Here is a 19,069-nt window from a genome sequence, read left to right on the forward strand (position 1 = left end):
ATATCACAGACAGTACAAGTATCTTACAAAAAATCTTTCATTATAAGTTACCGTTACAGGACTTTCTGATTTAACGTACACTGCCAATCTTAGACTCTCGCTGAGTTCCCAATGACCACTTCAGCTATACTCTGACAAAGCATGACTCCTACATACATACTTACATCATGTTTGCTCAACTGTATGTGGATCAGCCGCACTGCAGAGATGTTGAGTCAGCAAGACTGGTCATGACAACATTTGGTTATTGAATTCTACTGCCCGAGACAACAAAATGTAGGAATGTATCATCTTTAAAGAGAAATAGTACAAGAAAGTTTATCGACAAGAAAGAAATGTGATGGGTGTTAATTATATATACATATATTTATATTCTTAGTTTCAGCAAGCCTCTTACTTCATCCACACTGTAAAAGCCTTTAATAGAAGCTGGCGTGCTTTGGATCATAACCTTTATTAAAGAGCTACATCTGCTATTTGAATAACATGTTGGCAATTTTCTTGAAATTTGCATCCACATTCATCTGTCTGTTCAATTCAATTCAATTCAATTTTATTTGTATAGCGCATATTTACAACAAGTCATCTCATAGCGCTTATTTTTCTTTTGTCATACAGCATGAATCTTTATTTTCATATCAAATCAAAACCACACGTAGGATGCCTTCTATGCTGCATACACGTTAAATATTCACATCTATTCGGCTGAGTGTGAAGGTTTAATTTGGAAAAACAGCAGTTATGTTGTAGTTACGCTGGTAAAACAGAGGTATTTTTTTGATTAGTTCCAACAAATTTCAAGTATTTACCTACTCAGAGCTCAAAACATGACCGTGTCGCTTAAAAACAACAACAAAAATAAACCTACACTATCATACCTATTATCAGTAACGGCATAAGTTGCTCAGAAAACAATGCTTGACAACGTCCCCAAAATAAAGAGTTCACTCAGTCGTATTTTAAAGGCGATAGTAACTCAGGAGCTGAGTAACTCTGTTCACTTTAGAATTCACAATCCCAGCAGTAGATCTAAGTTTACCGATGCCACATGACAAAACCAGTCCCACATGTTGACACAAAGTACAGTCATACATAAATGGGGATTTACGATGAACTTTTATCATGACTACTGTGGTCAAGTTTTGCTGGTACATGTTGGTCCACTTGTAATACTTGAAAGCTATTCACCATGTAATATGTAGCAACACACTTTCCGAGTTGACATATTGACCACTAGCTAACCAACATGTGATCCATGAAAAGGTTTAGGCCATTCACAAATCTGTAAATCAAATATGATACTAGTGTGACATTAAGCACGAATTTTCAGTTGCAAACGCCACTTATTGAGAGCAGTAATTAGAAGATATAAAACTGACTGAGCAAATATATATTTCCAATGTAACCCCAATGTGTAGCTTAGCACCAGATGAAGAAAAATCCTGAACAGAATCCAGACCAGGCTGTACAACACAGATCCAACAAAGAGGCCACATTGTTCTCCATTCCTAAAGAAAAAGCCCAAAGAAAAGCTTATCTGTAATCCACTTATGTAAGCTTTCTTGGAATTTGTTAAGTATTGTACCTACGATGCTTCACACCGAGATTTAAGAAACAAGTGTGTGCAAGCCTGCAGCTGCTCCACGTAAAACAGGTACGTTACAAATCAGTCTTTTGTGTAATTTATTATCACTGAATTTGCCTTTGTCAAAGAAACGACTGAATGGAAAAATTATTGCATGATGAAAATGTGTTTTCATGGCCTCTGTAGGTATTTTTATTTATTTTGTTTAATCCAAAATGACTCACATTGATGTTTTGAATTATTTTTGTTTCTTCCAGATTAAAGATGAGCCTCAGTGGAAACGCAGCAGCATTTCTTCTTTTATTATGTGCGGCTTTCTCGTCCTGGAGACTCAGCCATGGAGGCAAGATTTTGATCGTTCCTTTTGAGGGGAGCCACTGGGTGAACATGGACGTCATGATCAAGGCTCTCCACTCTCAAGGGCATTCTATCGATGTGGTACGAACCAACAAAAGCTGGTACATCAAGGACGGCGCTGCACACTACCAGACAATCACAGTTCCTGTCACTGAAGCCTTTAATCACGATTTTATAAACCCCATTGTGAGAAACATAATTGCCATAGAAAGGGGGGAAAACTCTTTTATGAGCTTTGTGAGTTTGCAGTTTGAAATGTTTGATTCAATGTCTGACATGCATGACATGACGTGTAAAATGGCTACGAACATGTTGAAGGATAAAGAGTTGATGGATAGTTTAAAGGCACATAAGTATGACTTGGTCCTTACTGACCCAGCTTGGGGTGTAGGTATAATGGTGGCTCATGCTCTTCAGCTTCCTCTGGTCTATAATGTGCGATGGGTAACTAGTGGAGAGGGACACTTGGCTATTGCACCTTCTCCTTTGTCTTACATCCCAACAACCGGCTCAGGACTCACAGACAAAATGACTTTCATACAGAGAGTGAAAAATGTATTGTTCTCCATCATTTGGAGAGCTCAGGACATATTTTTAATCCGTCCGCAGTATCAAGCTGTTTGTGATCAGTTCTTTGGCCCAGAAGTTAAATATAGTGAGTTATTACAGGGAGCAGACCTGTGGCTCATGAGAGTGGACTTTGTGTTTGAGTTCCCTCGTCCCACAATGCCAAATGTTATCTATATAGGAGGGTTCCAGTGTAAACCTGCAAAACCTCTGCCTCAACACTTGGAGGACTTTGTGCAGAGTTCTGGAGAGCATGGAGTCATCCTCATGTCTCTGGGGACTTTTGTGAGTGAACTACCTGCTGACCTGGCAAATGAGATCGCTGCAGCTTTTGCTAAACTTCCTCAGAAAGTCATCTGGAGGTATAAAGGCAACAGACCAGACACTGTGGGCAACAACACTTTGATAGTGGACTGGATGCCACAGAACGACCTTTTAGGACATCCTCAAGTAAAACTGTTTGTGGCTCATGGAGGAACAAACGGAGTCCAAGAAGCTATTTACCACGGAGTCCCAGTTGTGGGTCTCCCTGTGTTTTTTGACCAATATGACAACCTGCTCCGACTAGAGGACAGAGGAGCAGCTAAGATTCTTACATTAGCGACAGTGGACAAAGACAACAACTTCCTAAAAGCTATACAGCAGGTCCTGAATGAGCCCTCCTACAGGATGAACATGCAGAGACTCTCCAGGCTGCACAGAGATCAGCCAATAGCGCCGATGGATAACGCCCTCTTCTGGATCGAGTTTGTCATGAGACACAAAGGTGCAGCTCACCTGAGAACAGAGTCTTACAGACTGCCCTGGTATTCCTACCACTCTGTAGATGTAGTTCTGTGTTTACTGGCTGCTGTTGCACTGATTACTTTTCTGAGTTTTATGGCTTTCTGGCTGTTATGTCTTGAGAAAAAGAAAAGAAAAACTAATGAGGCTAATAAAAAATGACAAAACACCGTATTCTGTCCTCTGTTAAATTTCAATAATATTTAAATAATATTGCATGGTTTCTAACTATTTTGTCTTAAAAATAGACAACTTCATAATTTCATTAAATTTATCAACTTGTAAGGCACTCGGAGATAACAGTCTTATACCAATTCTCTTTCTTGGAATGTTGAAGAAAGTGATCTGGACCTGCACCTAAATTAAATGAGGTCGTCTTTTGTCCATGCTCCTTCTGCCCTATAGGTTTCATGGAATTCGGCTTGGTAGTTGCTGGCAGACAAAAGGATAAAGAGACAAACAAATGGCACTGGAAACATTCCACTGCCTCGGCTCCTACCTTAATGGTGGAAAAATATAACTGTGAAAGGGGTCTCAGTGTCAACAGGCTGTAGGTCCCCCTTGTGGTACAACACAGGAATTAAGACTGGGTTGGACATTACGAATAGGAAGCATTAAACTAAATAATGTTGTATTTTTCCTGATTGGATATACAAGGTTTTATTTAAGCTGTGTAACAGTGAGAATAGACCAAACAGTTACTTCTTACAGAAAACATTCTACTCTATTGTATTTTATCACACTTGCAAGCTGAATAGTTTCTGTGATTGCAAAACATATATTTTTAGTCAGTGCCAGCAGAACAGTCGACATGGCTCACAGTTAAAGCCACTATGTACTCAGGGTGAATATTCACCACTCCTTGTAGAGAGCTACTCAGAAAAGACATTGCAGCAGACGGCAATATAAACCGATTTCCCATATTTTTTTGATGACAAACTACTGACGTCATTCTTTTCATCAGCTCCCCAGCTGTATTTCAAACAGCAGAGCAGCAGCAGTGAGACAGTGGAGGAAAGCAGCAGTGACAGATATGTATTGGATGTGCCTCCTGATTGATAGATCATCAGCTGAAGGAGACATTATACGGTCAGCGCTACTGAAAGTCCTTGGTTGAACTTTTATAAGGTTAGATTAGGTTATATATGAGACACACACACACACACACACACACACACACAGTAATATATAACACAGCGTACTGGATGCGGTAAGTGTTATACAGTTAAAATCTTTTCATATATTAATATTATACAGTTCAAACTTTTGCATGTTAACATTAAGATAAATGTATTCAATGAGCATCTGATGAAGCTAAAATTAGGGACAAATACATTTTCTATGACTGCTTTGCAATAAAAGCCAGTGGCAGCGCAACACAACTGAGATACAATTACAAATACCAACCCTAGATCATTTATTTTACTGCATGTAAATACATTTCATGGCTACTGTAGAAAATACAGATTACAACGTATCAAAAATGGGGTTTGATTTCTTTAATATCTAAATGATTTTTAGCTTAAAATAGAATACATGTTGCATATACAGCATGTCCAAATGCAAACAGCTTTATACAAGTAGACAATAGAAATAACACGAAGCAAATATGTCTCGTATGTCTTCCTCATGCAAAATAAAATTGATAAAAAGAAGCATTGCATCAACAAATGCATTGTTGATTATTTAAAGCAACAATACAGTACGTAAGCACACACACGTTCTCCTAATCAAATAGTCTGAAGATGTGACTATAACTGGTTTGAAATGACGGACAAGGCAAGCACAAGAGGACTTATTCTTTTTTCTTCTTCTTTCATCTTGGTTAAACTAAATGTATGAGGACATTTTTAACCCTGCTCCATAAGGATCATGTCTTTCTCCAGATGTGTTGCTATATAATAAACGTCTTCACAAAAATACCTTCATTTATTCTGAACAATAGCATTCCTCACTGTCATGAAGTGACATGGACTGAAGAAAACAGGAGTACAACACATTTATACATTTAACTGTACATTAAACTCTGGTGACAACTGTATTTGGGGTCTTTTGTGTCTGCGGGATGTAGCATACACAATTGATCCACTTGGTCTTGTAGGTGCGTCGTCTGCGAGCAGAAAGTTTACAGTGAAACAGCAGGCACGGTTTTCTTTTCTATCTATTTTAGCCTCTCGTCTATTTATTTTGGTCGTCGTCTCTTTTTCTCATCTCTATTCTGTCTAACTTTCACACGGCAGAATTAGCCGTTGTGAGTCAGACAGCATGTGACCGATCTCTATTCACATCTACCCCGCCGCTATAAATGAACATTTGGTTTTCCTGTGAGCCGCACTCAATTCAAATCAACGTGCTCAATGTGAAGTAACAAAGCAGCAGCAGCAGCATCGTACGCTGATAACTTCATGTTTTATTATTCGTATTGTTCTCATTTTCATGGCCCTATCACTTTTGTCACTGAGCAGAGCAACTTAAAATAGGAAGACAAAACAAACATCTAATGATATGGAGCACACAGTACTTTGAATGAGACTGTGTTTCTAGCTGTGATTCACTGAGTACGTATAGTAGTCTTCATAGTACCTCTTGTATTTAAAATTACATCATCTTTTCATGCTACCATTACAAAAAAAGACATCTGTATGACTTCAAAAGGCAATAAAAACTGCTTCTGTCATCGAACAAAGTAACTAGACGCTGTTGGACGATCACTAACCGGGAACAACACTGTACACTCCCTCCCCGTCTTCACTGTAGTCCTCGTCTTCGTTGTAGGTGGAGTCCTCAGCAGCCACATCATACTGAGGCCTGATGAAAAACAGTAAATAAATCATCTCAAGCCAAATCATGATAGCATCAATGTGTGTCGCATATAATCAAATATAAAACATGTAAGTTTTAAAAGATTCCACTTTCATCCGTGTTGGAATTTGCAGATAAAAAGTAAAGTCAGATTTCATTATTTCTCATTATAATTACTGAGCAGTCATACAATAACATGGAAAACATCTGACTTTGAAAGTAAAAACAAGACTAAAATCACAATTGGAATTAACATTGATTTATATTCTTACTCTTCTTCTGCCTTCGAGCTGAAAGAATCGTCTCCTGAGAAATAAAAGGAAAATGGTCAAATATATAAAGGCCATAATCAGAATGAGTTATAACAGTTGTATAGATCCATTTTACTTTCAGAAAGAACAGAAGAAGGAGATGTTAGAGGAATTAGCTGTTCATCTTCTTTCTTGTATTAAAATAGCACAAAACTGAGCTCGATCACGCTTTCTTTTTAAGTCATCATAGGTCCTTTTATCACAAATTCCTCCGAGTATGTTTTTACTGTACATGAATTTTCAGTATACCAATCTGTCCATTCACGTAATCTTCGCCTGCCTGCTCCTGCTGTTCCTCCAACGTGTCTGCGTTTGCCTGCTGGCTCAACGCCCTGAAGGAAAACACATCCAAAGCGATATGCAAGTCACACAACACATAGAGCACACATGTGTCAGTAGGTTATGAAACGTCAGACTGAATCAAAGCTCACCATGGATTGCACCAAACTGAGTGGCCTGTTGAAACATACAAAATGAAAATTTAAAGCAAAACCAAGCATGCCAGTATGTGTATTTTATAGTGCGGTTGGTGAGATAAACCAGTGTCTTAGACGTACATCTGAATCATTTTTGTTGTTTGTTTTAGTTTGTCATGACTACTTTGCTACAAAATTTGAACTCTAATGGGTTGGATTTTTGATTTCACTCCTCTGACCTTGTTTATATGAGATCCAGCACAGACACAGAAGCATCGATGTCATCAGGACCACCACTCCAGATGTGACAGACACTGGAATGACCACATTGACTGAAAAACAAAACGGACACAATGAGCTATGTTTTAAAAGACACGTTATTTGTGATGATGAAAAAGTGTCTCTGAATATTAAAGCACTGTCTGTAGCAAATAGAAAAACCTTCTCATTTGTTATTTTTATCTACTAACTTCCTCACCTTTGACCTCAAGAAACACTGTATTCCTTCCATAGATTGCGTTCTCATGCTCTTGGATGCATTTAGTTGGCAGCACTATGCAGCTGTAATGACCCGAATCCCTCACAACTGCACCCTTGATGGAGAACGTCGTCTCCATTCGAGTGGCATCAAATGTTTGCAGTTGCAGGATGGTCTCATTCTTCCTCAGGTAGGAGAGGATGAGTGGACATCCACCGAGTGTATGCAGGGTGTCGGAAACGCTACATCTGAATTCAACATGGTCTCCGTCGTAAACAGTAGACGACCCGACGACTGAGATATCCGCTGGGAGAAAATTGGCTGCAGAGCATCAAGAGAAAATGAAAGGTACAAAACAACACTGACATAATGCTCTCAGGGAAATGGAAATACTCACCAATAACCAGAATCTCAATGATGTTGTCTCCTCTCTGGTCGATTTCAGAAATTGTGTAGTCTTTGAGAGAACAAACACAGCTGTAATTTCCACTGTATTCAACACCGACGCTGGATATGATGAAGGGGATATCATGTTGATCTTTCTTTCTTGTAACTTTTTGGATCGCATGTCCGTCCTTCCATAAATACACATAAATCCCGCAGTGTTCTTTTCTTCCAAATGTGCTGCAGGTTACACGAAGGTCACTGTTCTCGCTCACAATCTTCTGCTGGGCCAGAATTTTAGCCGGCAAAACATCTGCACGACATCATAAAAGCATAATAACTTTAAAAGAATACATCACACATATGTTCTTCAGTTAAAGTGAAATGTGGCTCACCTTTGCTCTGGCAGATAACCTGATTTGTCAGTGCACCTTGGAGAAAAAAAAACATATATTATTAAATAGAAATGCAGACAATATGTTTTTAAGTAAGTGTTAGTTGTCATTATACTCACACAGAAGAACTGTGATTATCGTCACCATTTTTAACAACGTGGCACACTCAGTCTTTACCCAGCATGCTTACTGAAACCCCGTAGAGGCACCTATTGAAGTCTTGTGTGCATCCAGGCGAACCTTAGAGTCAACGTGACTGTATTGAACCACTTCCTGAACGTTCTGTCTTCGCTTGTGATATTTTGATGTTCGCCTTCTTTGACATCTTTTCCTCCTAAACTGACAGTCGCTTTTCTTTTTCTTTCTCTTTTTTTTAACTACCAGAAATTTTTCACTGATACTGTCAGAACATCTTTCATTTCATACCTCATTTAGTATCTGTTTGAGAGATCTCCTGCAGACGCACCACAGGAGTTCTTAGGGAGCTTTAATTAAATTCATTAGCTGGGGGGTTTCTTATCAGATGTGGCCTAAAGTTAATACAGTATCTGTCTGCGCTTCCCTGCAAGGATTCCATTAATATGGGCTGGGCTGCCTTGTAATCACATAGCTCGCCATCTGCTCTGATTTTTCTCTTGTATAATTATCCAGACAGTGATAGACTGACAACTAGGATATTTAGGCTCACACTCACAATGCATGATGGTGATAGCAAAGTCTTTCTGTAGGTGTACTAGCAATGGGGGAATTCACAAAAGCAGTCATTTGAACTGTCATTTCCTGCAGGTACATTTGTGTTACACAACTACATCTCGTGCTGTTAGAAGATTTGTCACGGCATATCCCCAATACGGCTTTGATTTTAATATTACGTACATTTCTTGGATAACTACAGAAAAATAACAGATGGTAACATATGATTGTTATATATAGCATCATCACACCCATGTGACACCATCAGGCCTGAGGTATTTGGGGCACCATGTGTAGTAATAGCAAAAATCACATTTTACCCAGGAATGAAAGTTAGATGGGAAAAAAAAAAATATATATATATATAGGGGGGAGCCAATGAAGTCATTTATCACTTGTTTTCCGAATCGACTGTGATCCAATAAGTCAAGTTAGCTCCCAGCTGGCACAGAGGATATGAAACAGGAATTAACAGAGCTTCTGTGACCTCTTTGAAATTAAATTTACATCCCATAGCGTTTGTTTCCAGTCTCAGAAATAAATGTGAGTAAAGCAGTTGTTTTGTTTTTTTTTTATTAGTATTTACAAAAGTGTTTTCCTTTTACAATCCACATACTTTGCCCTGTTCTCATCAAAAATTCTAAATGATTCTTTCTTCATTCATCACGCTGTCCAGAAGGAAACACTGTCCAAATCAAAAAGCAGCTCTCTCAGTGCATTCGAGGAACTTTAAGCATCATTATCAGTATATCATTTCATTTCATTTTACAAGTGAGAATGGGTGAGGTTGTAACATCAGTTGGAAAGACAGAGTGGGTGACAAATCCCTCTGAAACAGCCATGAAGGTGACTTGTAGTAACCAAGAATTGCCACATGATGTCACTCCTTGAACACCTTAGACATCATTGCCTGGTTCTCCTAAACAAGGAAGTCCACATGAAATGGTTTACAGTTTGTCATGTTGTGTATAAAGACCCACCGTCCACCTTCCACCCCTACATATATATAACAATGATCTCATACATACATCCAGAGTCACAGAGAACCATCATCAGCAACAACAAGAACAAGAAGTCCTTCAACAGATAGGGTGGTCCCAACAAAGCCCTGATCTCAACATTATGGAGTCTGAGATCACATGAAGACACTGAGGCGGTTTAAATCAACGGAGGAATTGCAACGAGTTCTCTAAGAAGCTGCAAGAATCTACCAAGCAAGTAATATGGAAAACTGAAAACAAGCATAAACAGGAGTTTGGGTTTTTTTTCTGTTTTTTTACTGTACTTTGTATGTAGTTAACAGGTATTATGATTGCAAAAACATTTGCACAGAACCCTAAATACTTTGGTCATGTTGCTTATATGGATTTAACAGGAATAGCTCAAATGTTGAACTTTCTGATAGCGTTTGTGAATTCATGTACACCCCTAGTGTGACATTAAATACTTTGAATTTAGTACCTTTAATCACTGCACCAATTATGCATTCATCGAAAAACAGATAATAATAAAATAAATGCTATTACCTTGGTATTTTAGATTATATTACAGCCTGCTGCAACTCTGTTCATTCTGAACAGTGACTAATGCTGCATCCATTCAAGTAGGAAGATAGAAATTTTCAAGCTGAAAATTCTGATTGAAGAGTTTCATGAGTCACAGAGACAAATGTAAACCGATAGGATGAATACATGTCTGATTGTAGTGTCTTCAGAGCTTAACTTCAAATATCAAAGAAACACAGGAGGGTAAACAATGCGTGTAAGAGGCCGCCACACATAATATTTTACATCCGTTTAGTTAAATTACACACAGTAACAGTACCATGTTACACACCTCGGGTGTCATTTTCATTTCAGGTGTCCTAGTAATGTTCACTTCTGTAGATGCTGCCATTCTGAGTGACCAGAGCATCTGATCCTCTGTGAATTGCGTGAAATTGGCCCAAAAATTCCAGTCAGAGCTCTGACTTTGAGCAGCCATTACATCATATTTTTTCAAGTAGGATAGTCAGGTGTAAGTCATCTGGACTGCAGGATAACCACTGTCCATTTTTGGTCAGCCGTGTCCTCAGCATTTACCAGTGCCGAAACAATTTCAGCAACAGAAAAAAAAAAAAAGTCTCTGAACCACAATCATTTCTTCTCCTTGGCTTTGGCTCCACTCTGTATTTACTCTCTGTAAGCCATGGCCAGAATCTTATGTGTAACAAATGGTGTGCAGTTCAACAGTCTGTGGTATTAGTTTTGTCAAACTGAATCAGATGTCCTCCCCGAGCAATAGAGGCTGGAGGAAGAGGCCAGCTGTTCCCAGGATGCACACGAGAACAAAAACCCACAGAAAGATCCTGTCGATAACCATGGCAACGTACTTCCAGTCATCCTGAACCTGTGAGGGGATTACAGCAAAAACATTTTTAATGTTATTGTGACATCATAGTTTCTAATGAATCCTCAATATATACTTCTATCAGCCACAACGTAAAAACCACTGAGGGTTGAAGAGAATGATACTGATCATCTCCGTACGATGCACTGTTCTGCTGGGAAACCTTGGGTCTTGGCACTAATATGAATGTCATTTTAACATGTAGCATCTGCCTAAACATAGACCACTGACACTCCCAGAGGTCCTGTGTCCGTGCACCAACAGGTCAGAACTGTTTTGGCAGCACTTACACAATTTTTTGCAGGTGGTTTCAATGTTGTGACTGACAGGCGTAATTTTATAAGAAATGCTACACTTGTACATTCAGCTTTGAATAAATTGCTTCTATGAGTATTTCTCCTCACCTCCTTTGCTTCATTCTGTAGTCTCATGTTCTCTGCGATGTATTTAACACTCTCAATTGCCTCCCTGACCTCAGGGGAGAGCGGCAACAGAGACATTATTCCTCCATCCAGAGATTCGGAGCTGGAACACTGACTGCCCCCTCCAACCCCAATAGCTCCGCCTCCAGTCAGGGTCCCCAGGCTGTCCAGTCCTCCGCTCCCCCCTCCGGAGTCTGCGGGCAGTTTGCCGGATCTCTTTTGCCAGCAGCAGTTGCAACGGCCTTCGCAGCACAAGAAGCCGGAGCCGGTACATTTGGTTGAATCTCCGCTCAAGTTGTTGAGATTGGAGAGCTCTGTGTTGTTAAAAAGCCGCTGACGGTTGGTCAGGGTGGACACCACGCAGGTGGCCAGGCCCTGAGGTTTGTGCTGCTTCTGCAGAGTACCTGTGGAATGAATGGCACAGGGTCTCGGATGCGTCGCCTGAACACTGTCAGCCACAGTCACCGTCTCTGGGTCCCTCTCAGGCCTGGTCATGAACATCACCCTGGGCAGCAGTCCAAGGAACACACTGCGCACCCAGCAGGGCATGGTGTGTGTCTTTGGTGTGCGGTAGTGGACGTTCAACACAAAAACAGTAATGACAATAGAGAGGGTGACAAAAATCATAGTGAAGAGGAGGTACTCGCCAATCAAGGGTATGACTAACGAGGTGGACGGGATGGTTTCTGTAATGACGAGGAGGAAGACAGTCAACGACAGCAGGACGGAGATACACAGTGTGACTTTCTCACCGCAGTCAGACGGCAAGTAGAAGACAAGCACGGTGAGGAAGGAGATGAGGAGGCAGGGGATGATCATGTTGATAGTGTAGAAAAGAGGCAGACGGCGGATGTACAAAGAGTACGTGATATCTGTGTAAATCTCCTCGCAGCAGTTGTACTTAATGTCATGTTTGTATCCGGGCGCATCGATGATTATCCACTCGCCAGTCTCCCAGAAGTCCTTGAGGTTGATAGTTGAGCCAATCAGCACCAGGTCAATCTTGGCCTTGTCGTAGGTCCAGGAGCCAAACTTCATTGTGCAGTTTTGGTAGTCGAAGGGGAAGTATGTGACGTCGATCTTGCAGGAGCTCTTGAATATGGCTGGAGGGATCCAGGTAACGTCACCGTTGTAGCGAAGCAGGGCCTTTGTTTTGTCGTCAACCTGGAAATCTCCAACTGCACTGTAGAGAGAAAGAGAAAGAAAAGTCAACAGGGTGAAAGCTGGAGAGGAAGGAGTCACTGAAGATTAAGATGAAAGATACAAGCAATTGGATCCTGTGTTGTTGAGATATCCTTTTAAAAATGTGGATGTGGTTTTGGTAAATTGCATCCTGTGATGTTCTGTACATCCTCTCCAGAATATTCAGAATGAAAAATGACCTCTGCTAAATGAGCAAGGAAGACTGGTAAAGTTTGTCATTCTGCTGCAATCCTTTCTAGTAAATACATCCAACAGTCAATAAAGATGCTGTGCCAGGATTTAATTTGTTGTCATGCTCACTTGTTGTACAGCACAATGTCTGGCTTCCATATCCTGCTGGACGGCACTCGGATAAACTCAACGCCTCCGAAATCCTTTGGGTTCCATTTGAGTTTGTAGTCATTCCAGATCTGAGAAGAAAAAAAAAAAGTTAAGAGATAAAATATAAAAGATAAAACTCTTAATTTTAATCAGCTTGAGACATGATGAATATCAGTGAAGTGAATTGTTAAAACTGACAATAAACTAGGCCCTGCTTACTTGTTAATACTGGTTTTGAATCAGTTTTAAATTATAATTTAGATTTAATTGAGGTCTCAGATCAAGCTGGTCAGTCTAATAAATGTAATGCAAAGGCATGGACTGCAACATGTAATATTTAAAATATTACAACATACAAGAAAAACATAATAAAAGTTTTTCTTGATGCTGTATTTAGTCACAGTTATGCTTTGAGCTAAATGCTAAGGTTCTCGTGTCTACATTCTTTATAGTTTAGCATGTTGGCATGTCTGCGTTTGCAAATTAAATTGTAGACACAAACCAGAGTATCGGACAAATTAAAAAGTTGACCTGATTATGGTGGAAGGTGAAAAGTTAAGGGATCAGAAAAGTCAATACAATTCATCCTCAAAGAGACACGAATGCTTGCATCAAATTTTAGCCCAGCTGTTAGCCTCGCTGAGATGTTCCAATCAATAGCACCATCCACCACTATCTGCCTCATGGTGGTGCTGGAGGAAAACAATTTTAAGTTTGTGGGACTCGGACTGAAGCTGGTCATTTTGCTATTTGGCAACAGAGGAAGAATCAGGAGATTACAAGCATGCATCCTTTGGGGGCCATATGCTGTACGCGTGTGGACTAAAGTGGTGGACTGATATGGAAACCACTAGAGAAAGGCTGCTAGCATGATTAACATCAAGTTTATTTTAGGTTAAACTGTCTTAAAAGGTTGTATCATGTCATAAGACACATAAAAGCTGGAAAGCACCAGTTGCTAGTTTGGTGGCTTTTAAATGCATTCTCTTAAAAAATGTCCCCCAATAAAACAATGGAAAGTTGTCATCTCCGACTGTGGCATATGAATAAAGGGAAAACATCATGTGTGAGTGTGTGTGAGGAGGTAAATTGGATCAGAGTTTATAGTGTGTTTTATGGACCTTTTGGCCGCTATTGTTGACCCTCTCCTCGGGACAGCCACGAATCCTTGTGAGACTCATGACACCACGACTTTAAAGTGCCCTCAGAGGGCTGTAAAAATTTCACTTAATTACAAAACAGTATGTATCTGGAGGGTTTTGAAGGATTGGGATGGGCAGCAGGGGAAATTTGCCTCACAGTGTTGTTTGTGCATTGCCGAAAACAACAACGGCATTAAAATAGGGGCAACAATGCTTAAACTTCTAAACCCGAAGAGCAATTACCGCTCAACCCTTTCGCAGACAACACAGCTCTACTGTAGCGCAGATGAGTATTTGCTCAGTACATGTAAAATAGGACCTGGAGACCTGCCCCGCCTCATTTGACTCAAAACTGGTTCACTGCACCATGCATCATGGGAGCAGAAGTGCCACGAGGGACAACAAATTAAATAAAACAAACATCAAGCCACATAATGTATGGACCTTGTCTTTAATTTTGTTGTTTTGTGCAATTACGAAACAGAAATAAGGTAAAGTGAGGTTTAAATATACTGTGGAAGGTTACAGATTTCTGTCACAGGAGCAAAATGAATGTTCCTAAAACCACCGTCAAATGACTTCTACAGCAATGTGAAATGACAATGAATTCCAAGTGCATTTGCTTTATATGACTTTTCTTCAAAAATAGGATCACTGGGATCAATGTGTTTAAAAAGCTTGCTCCCATGAATAATTCAACCTGTCAGTCTAGCCGCAAAGAATCATATATGACAGAAGGCTGGATCTATACTTGATGCCCTTGCTCAAGGTCTATTTGCACAGTCATCGACCATAAACTTACATGTCTTAGCCACAGATTGGTCTCCATGATCTGATTGACTTCATCCTAAGAACAGGGTAGAATTGATAATGAAGAGATTAAAGTGAGGAAAAACAAATAAATGTTAACACTTTAAGCTGAAGCAGTAACAACCCTGTCACAGGCGATCATCCAGTTCACCACTGAGGATTGCCTGTGTGTGCTTTCTGCGGGGTCGGGCCGCTGCATATTCTGGACAAGAGGTTTCAGAGAGCAGCACCTGAGTCCTCCACGCCTGGAGCAGAACACACATGACAGCTGGGAGCCAGGAGGTCACACAGCACAGCCTTAACTTTTATTCTAACAACTCAGTGGTAAAGCTGGAGCAGAGAGACTAAAGAAGGGAGGGAGAGAAAACGATGGGGGTCAGGTTTATGTGTGACTTAGACCGTGAATGAACCAATCTCATGACCCAGTGCATAACATTAACCATTCATGTGATCATTTGGTATCCAGGAGGAACGCTCTGGTTCTGTGGTTAAAGCACAGGTGGACAGACGGCCCCCAGGACAATCTTTATTCATTATCTTTGTGAAATGTAGGATTTTAAAGCGCCTTGATCGCTAAGGCGCACTTTCTGTGGCTTATCACTAAATCAGTCTGAATGCACAGACACAAGGGGGGGGGGCATGATTTCACTAAGATCAGGGGATTCATTTAAAATTTAGTGTTTTTTCAAGAGGGCTGTAGACTTGAAACTTGGCCATCTTTTACTATCGCTGTGATTTTTGGAGTGACTGAAAGGCAGGAGTAGCCTCGTTTCACACAGTGCGTCTTGTTACAGACGCTCCAGTCTGATGTTGTGATAAAAACCTTGGAGTTAAAGAATTATTCAGAAATTTAGAAATGCATCTAATCATTTACTTGGCAGGAGCAAGATGTGAGGATGGATCGTACCCCATATATAAAACTGCACATCCAGCAGCTTTGCTCAGCAAAAAAAGACCTGTGCTTTCTTTGTCAAGAAAAAAGTTGGTTGTACACTTTGTCTTTTGTTGGAATAAAAAAAAAAAGATCTAATAATAATAATCGATCAGATCTATATAGCACTTTTCTAGGCACTGAAAGGCACGAATCACTGTCAATTATTCATTCACACACATTCATTCCGGTGGTGACAGCTTCAATTGACCACCACCCCAAACAATCCATTCATACACATTCAGACCAGCCAAGGTGGGTGGAGAGTCTTGCCCAATGACACAACCACCATGACACAGGTTACAGGGCGGAACCACCGACCTTTCCATCACTGACCGACTCGCTCTACCACCTGAGCCACAGCCGCCCATATGACATGTTCATTAGTGAGCCGTGCCAGTCTTCATGCTAAGCTCAGCTAACTGTCTCTTGGTTGGAGTTACCTATTTAAGCAACAAACATAAGACTAGTTTCAGTTTTCTTATCTCAGTCTTGCAAGAAAGCCAATAAGTGGATTTCCTGAACTATTTTCTTCAACAGAACGCTCTCTGGTACCAAAACGCACTCTTCCATCACCCAGAGAGCCCGCGGTACGATCCCTGATTGTGAAATGATGACTCAGGCAGCCCTGCCGACGAGCTATTGATGGTCTAAATGAGCTCATATAGCCATGTTGTAATTGGTGTTGGTGAACCAATACCAATTGCATCTGTGTTGGGAGCAGCAGCTGTGTGGTGGGAATAATAGTCATCCATCAGCACTGGGAGCTGCGCAGCCTGCCACATTAAGTGAGTTAAGACAAATATAACAAAATATCCTTTTCTCTATCTCTTCTTTCTATCCAGACAGCTCTTCAATACTTATTTAAGTCCTTTGAGGGAAAAAAAAAGACAAATACAGATTGCTTTTACACGAGGAAACGAAAACAGATTGGGATGGGCTGTGAGGTGTCACATCCCACATCATCCACTGAAACTGTTGAGGGGACGCCTTGTGGGGATCATTGCATGCACAGTGAAATACTGTTGTAGTGTTGATTATTATTGGCTGACATTACAGAAACATAAAATGTAAAAGCAATATCCCAGCATGTGTGATAAGACATTAGCTTAGCTTTGCATCAATACTGAAACAGACAGCAGCACTTGTAAATCTCACATGCTACATCTTGTTTGTTTAATCAATAGAAAAACGGAGCTGCAATAAATGACAGTTTGCAGTTTTACATAGGTGGTAGTTGGATTAAAAAAAAAAAAAAAAACCTTTAGCCAAGCATGAAAACAAATAAATAAATGCCATAAAATCTTTTGATTTCATTTGATTGAGGTAATATAGTACTTTAAAGCTGCCATCTTGTCAGTAACATTGGGTTAAATGCTGAACACTATACAAGCAGATGCTGTCTATCCAGGGTTGAGGATTTTTTTTTTTTAAAGGAAGCTGGATTTCCTGTCGAACACAATCCTTTTTGCTTGATTATTTCATTCGCCCTGGACCTGCCTGAGTCAAGTGAGAGACTCGTATGTCTGGCCCACAAGTCTGCAGTCAACAACAAACTTCAGCAAAACGCGCTGGTAAATCCACGGGTGCTCATCTGAAGTGGCAGTGACTGACTGATAGAGGCTGAGAGGTACTCAGACAGCTGATTTTCCATCTTGTCTTGGCCAGACAAACAGCCACACTGCCTCTCTTTTCATCTAGTCCCCTCCTCAGGATTATAAGCCAGGGGCTGCTGTGTGTTTGCAGGGCGTATCTCAGGTGTCTCAAGTGGTATCCCAATTTTCCCCTTCTCTTGTTGTCCACAAAAGTCTAAAAAAACCAACACCTGTTTCTTTTGAGGTGTACCAACCAAACCAGAGCCCAGACCCTCTACACTCACTATTGTCTTTGTGTTCCTCTTTTTTTTTTTTTTTTGTTTTGTTTTTCCTGGACATGCTCATTGAGCCGAATGATATATGTTTGGTTGTGGTGAAGTAACTGCCCTATAAATCACAAACACCATGCACATCAGCACAAAAAAACAAAGGAACAAAACCTTTTGTAGGCTACTTACCACTTTGACCAGCTGTGACATGGACACCTCAAACTGCACAATAACTGGGTCGGACACATTTTCTACTGGTCGAATGTACTGGTTGTAGTTGGAGAATATCACAGAGAAGAGCTTGTGCTCTGCTTCTGAACATGTGCCGCCTGAATCAGAGCAGAATATCAGTCACGCAGCGTGGTTTAAATGGTTATACAGCTTGTTTTCAGGACCACTTTTTTTCTTTGTCTCTCATTAGTTCAAAAGAAAGCTCTAAATTTGACATTTTTCAGGAATTGACAAAAAAAAATAAAAATCCCCTTCAATATATTTTCTTTAAGTTTCCCTTCAGAGCAAAACACAACATCTGACATTACAAATACAATCAGTCTCATGTAATGAATATTTACTGAAGCTACATGAAGTCATCTTGATTGTTAAAAAAATCTGACATTTGGATTTGTTTAATTCATGCATGCAATTAAATGCCAGGATTTTATAGAGGCAGACTGCAAAGACATCATCACTAGGCCTTATAGTGACAACATTTATGTAAAGCAACAAGTAAGTAAGATGTCAAGCTGAAATAACAGACCAACGCTCACCTGACAGAAGACACAACAGGTACGACCAAATGGGAAAAACGAAGCAAAAAATGGCTTTCATCCTGTTCCAGTTGACAAATGCCAGATGAATCCAGGGTCAGCGGCAGCAGCGCTCCGAGGAGCAGACAGGAGGAGAAAGTGAGAAGAGTGAGAACGCGTCTGCAGCTGCCGACAGAAGCAGAGAGCAGAGGGAGGGAGGCAGAGCCACACTGTGGCGCGCAGCCAGTCACTGACAGGAGCCATACAATGCACACAATGTGCAACCTATAACAGCCTAATCAAATAAAGCAAGGGGAAGCTGTTCAGTGGTGCAAATGCTCCTCTCACAATTACAATATGGCATTTAATTTTGATTCCCAAAACCAATTCTCTGTGTGATTTCTTCTCATAGTCAGATAGAATTGGAGGAAAAAAATGCTCTGGATCCAAATGAAATGTACTTTTTGAAGG

At 40.4% G+C, this 19,069-nt stretch overlaps 2 protein-coding genes across 2 annotated transcripts; one reads left to right on the forward strand and one right to left on the reverse strand.

Annotated features, from left to right (window-relative positions):
* The first annotated feature begins 1,849 nt into the window (after positions 1-1,849).
* Positions 1,850-3,454, forward strand: LOC103358809 (UDP-glucuronosyltransferase 2C1-like). The gene has a single exon (XM_008283922.1). The coding sequence runs from the start codon at positions 1,850-1,852 to the stop codon at positions 3,452-3,454; it is 1,605 nt and encodes a 534-aa protein (XP_008282144.1).
* A 5,881-nt stretch (positions 3,455-9,335) lies between these two features.
* chrna3 (cholinergic receptor, nicotinic, alpha 3) lies at positions 9,336-18,699 on the reverse strand. Its single transcript, XM_008283923.1, has 6 exons — positions 18,620-18,699; positions 18,042-18,181; positions 15,050-15,094; positions 13,085-13,194; positions 11,564-12,764; positions 9,336-11,159 (listed from the first exon to the last, which is right to left on the reverse strand). Exons 1-6 carry the CDS (start codon positions 18,678-18,680, stop codon positions 11,031-11,033), a joined length of 1,686 nt encoding a protein of 561 aa, XP_008282145.1. The 5' UTR covers positions 18,681-18,699; the 3' UTR covers positions 9,336-11,030.
* Positions 18,700-19,069: the final 370 nt, after the last annotated feature.

This window comes from Stegastes partitus, unplaced genomic scaffold, assembly GCF_000690725.1.
Source record: "Stegastes partitus isolate 25-593 unplaced genomic scaffold, Stegastes_partitus-1.0.2 Scaffold333, whole genome shotgun sequence".
In the NCBI taxonomy this organism is placed as follows: Eukaryota; Metazoa; Chordata; class Actinopteri; family Pomacentridae; genus Stegastes; species Stegastes partitus.

Bases quoted from the DNA above. Each gene is read 5' to 3' on its own strand.
- LOC103358809 (XM_008283922.1), top strand. From the start codon at position 1,850: ATGAGCCTCAGTGGAAACGCAGCAGCATTTCTTCTTTTATTATGTGCG.
- chrna3 (XM_008283923.1), bottom strand. From the start codon at position 18,680: ATGAAAGCCATTTTTTGCTTCGTTTTTCCCATTTGGTCGTACCTGTTG. The intron at 13,195-15,049 runs GTAAGTTTATGG...TTTTCTTCTCAG, and splicing joins CCAATCTGTGGCTAAGACAT to ATCTGGAATGACTACAAACT. The intron at 11,160-11,563 runs GTGAGGAGAAAT...ATCCCCTCACAG, and splicing joins TACAGAATGAAGCAAAGGAG to GTTCAGGATGACTGGAAGTA.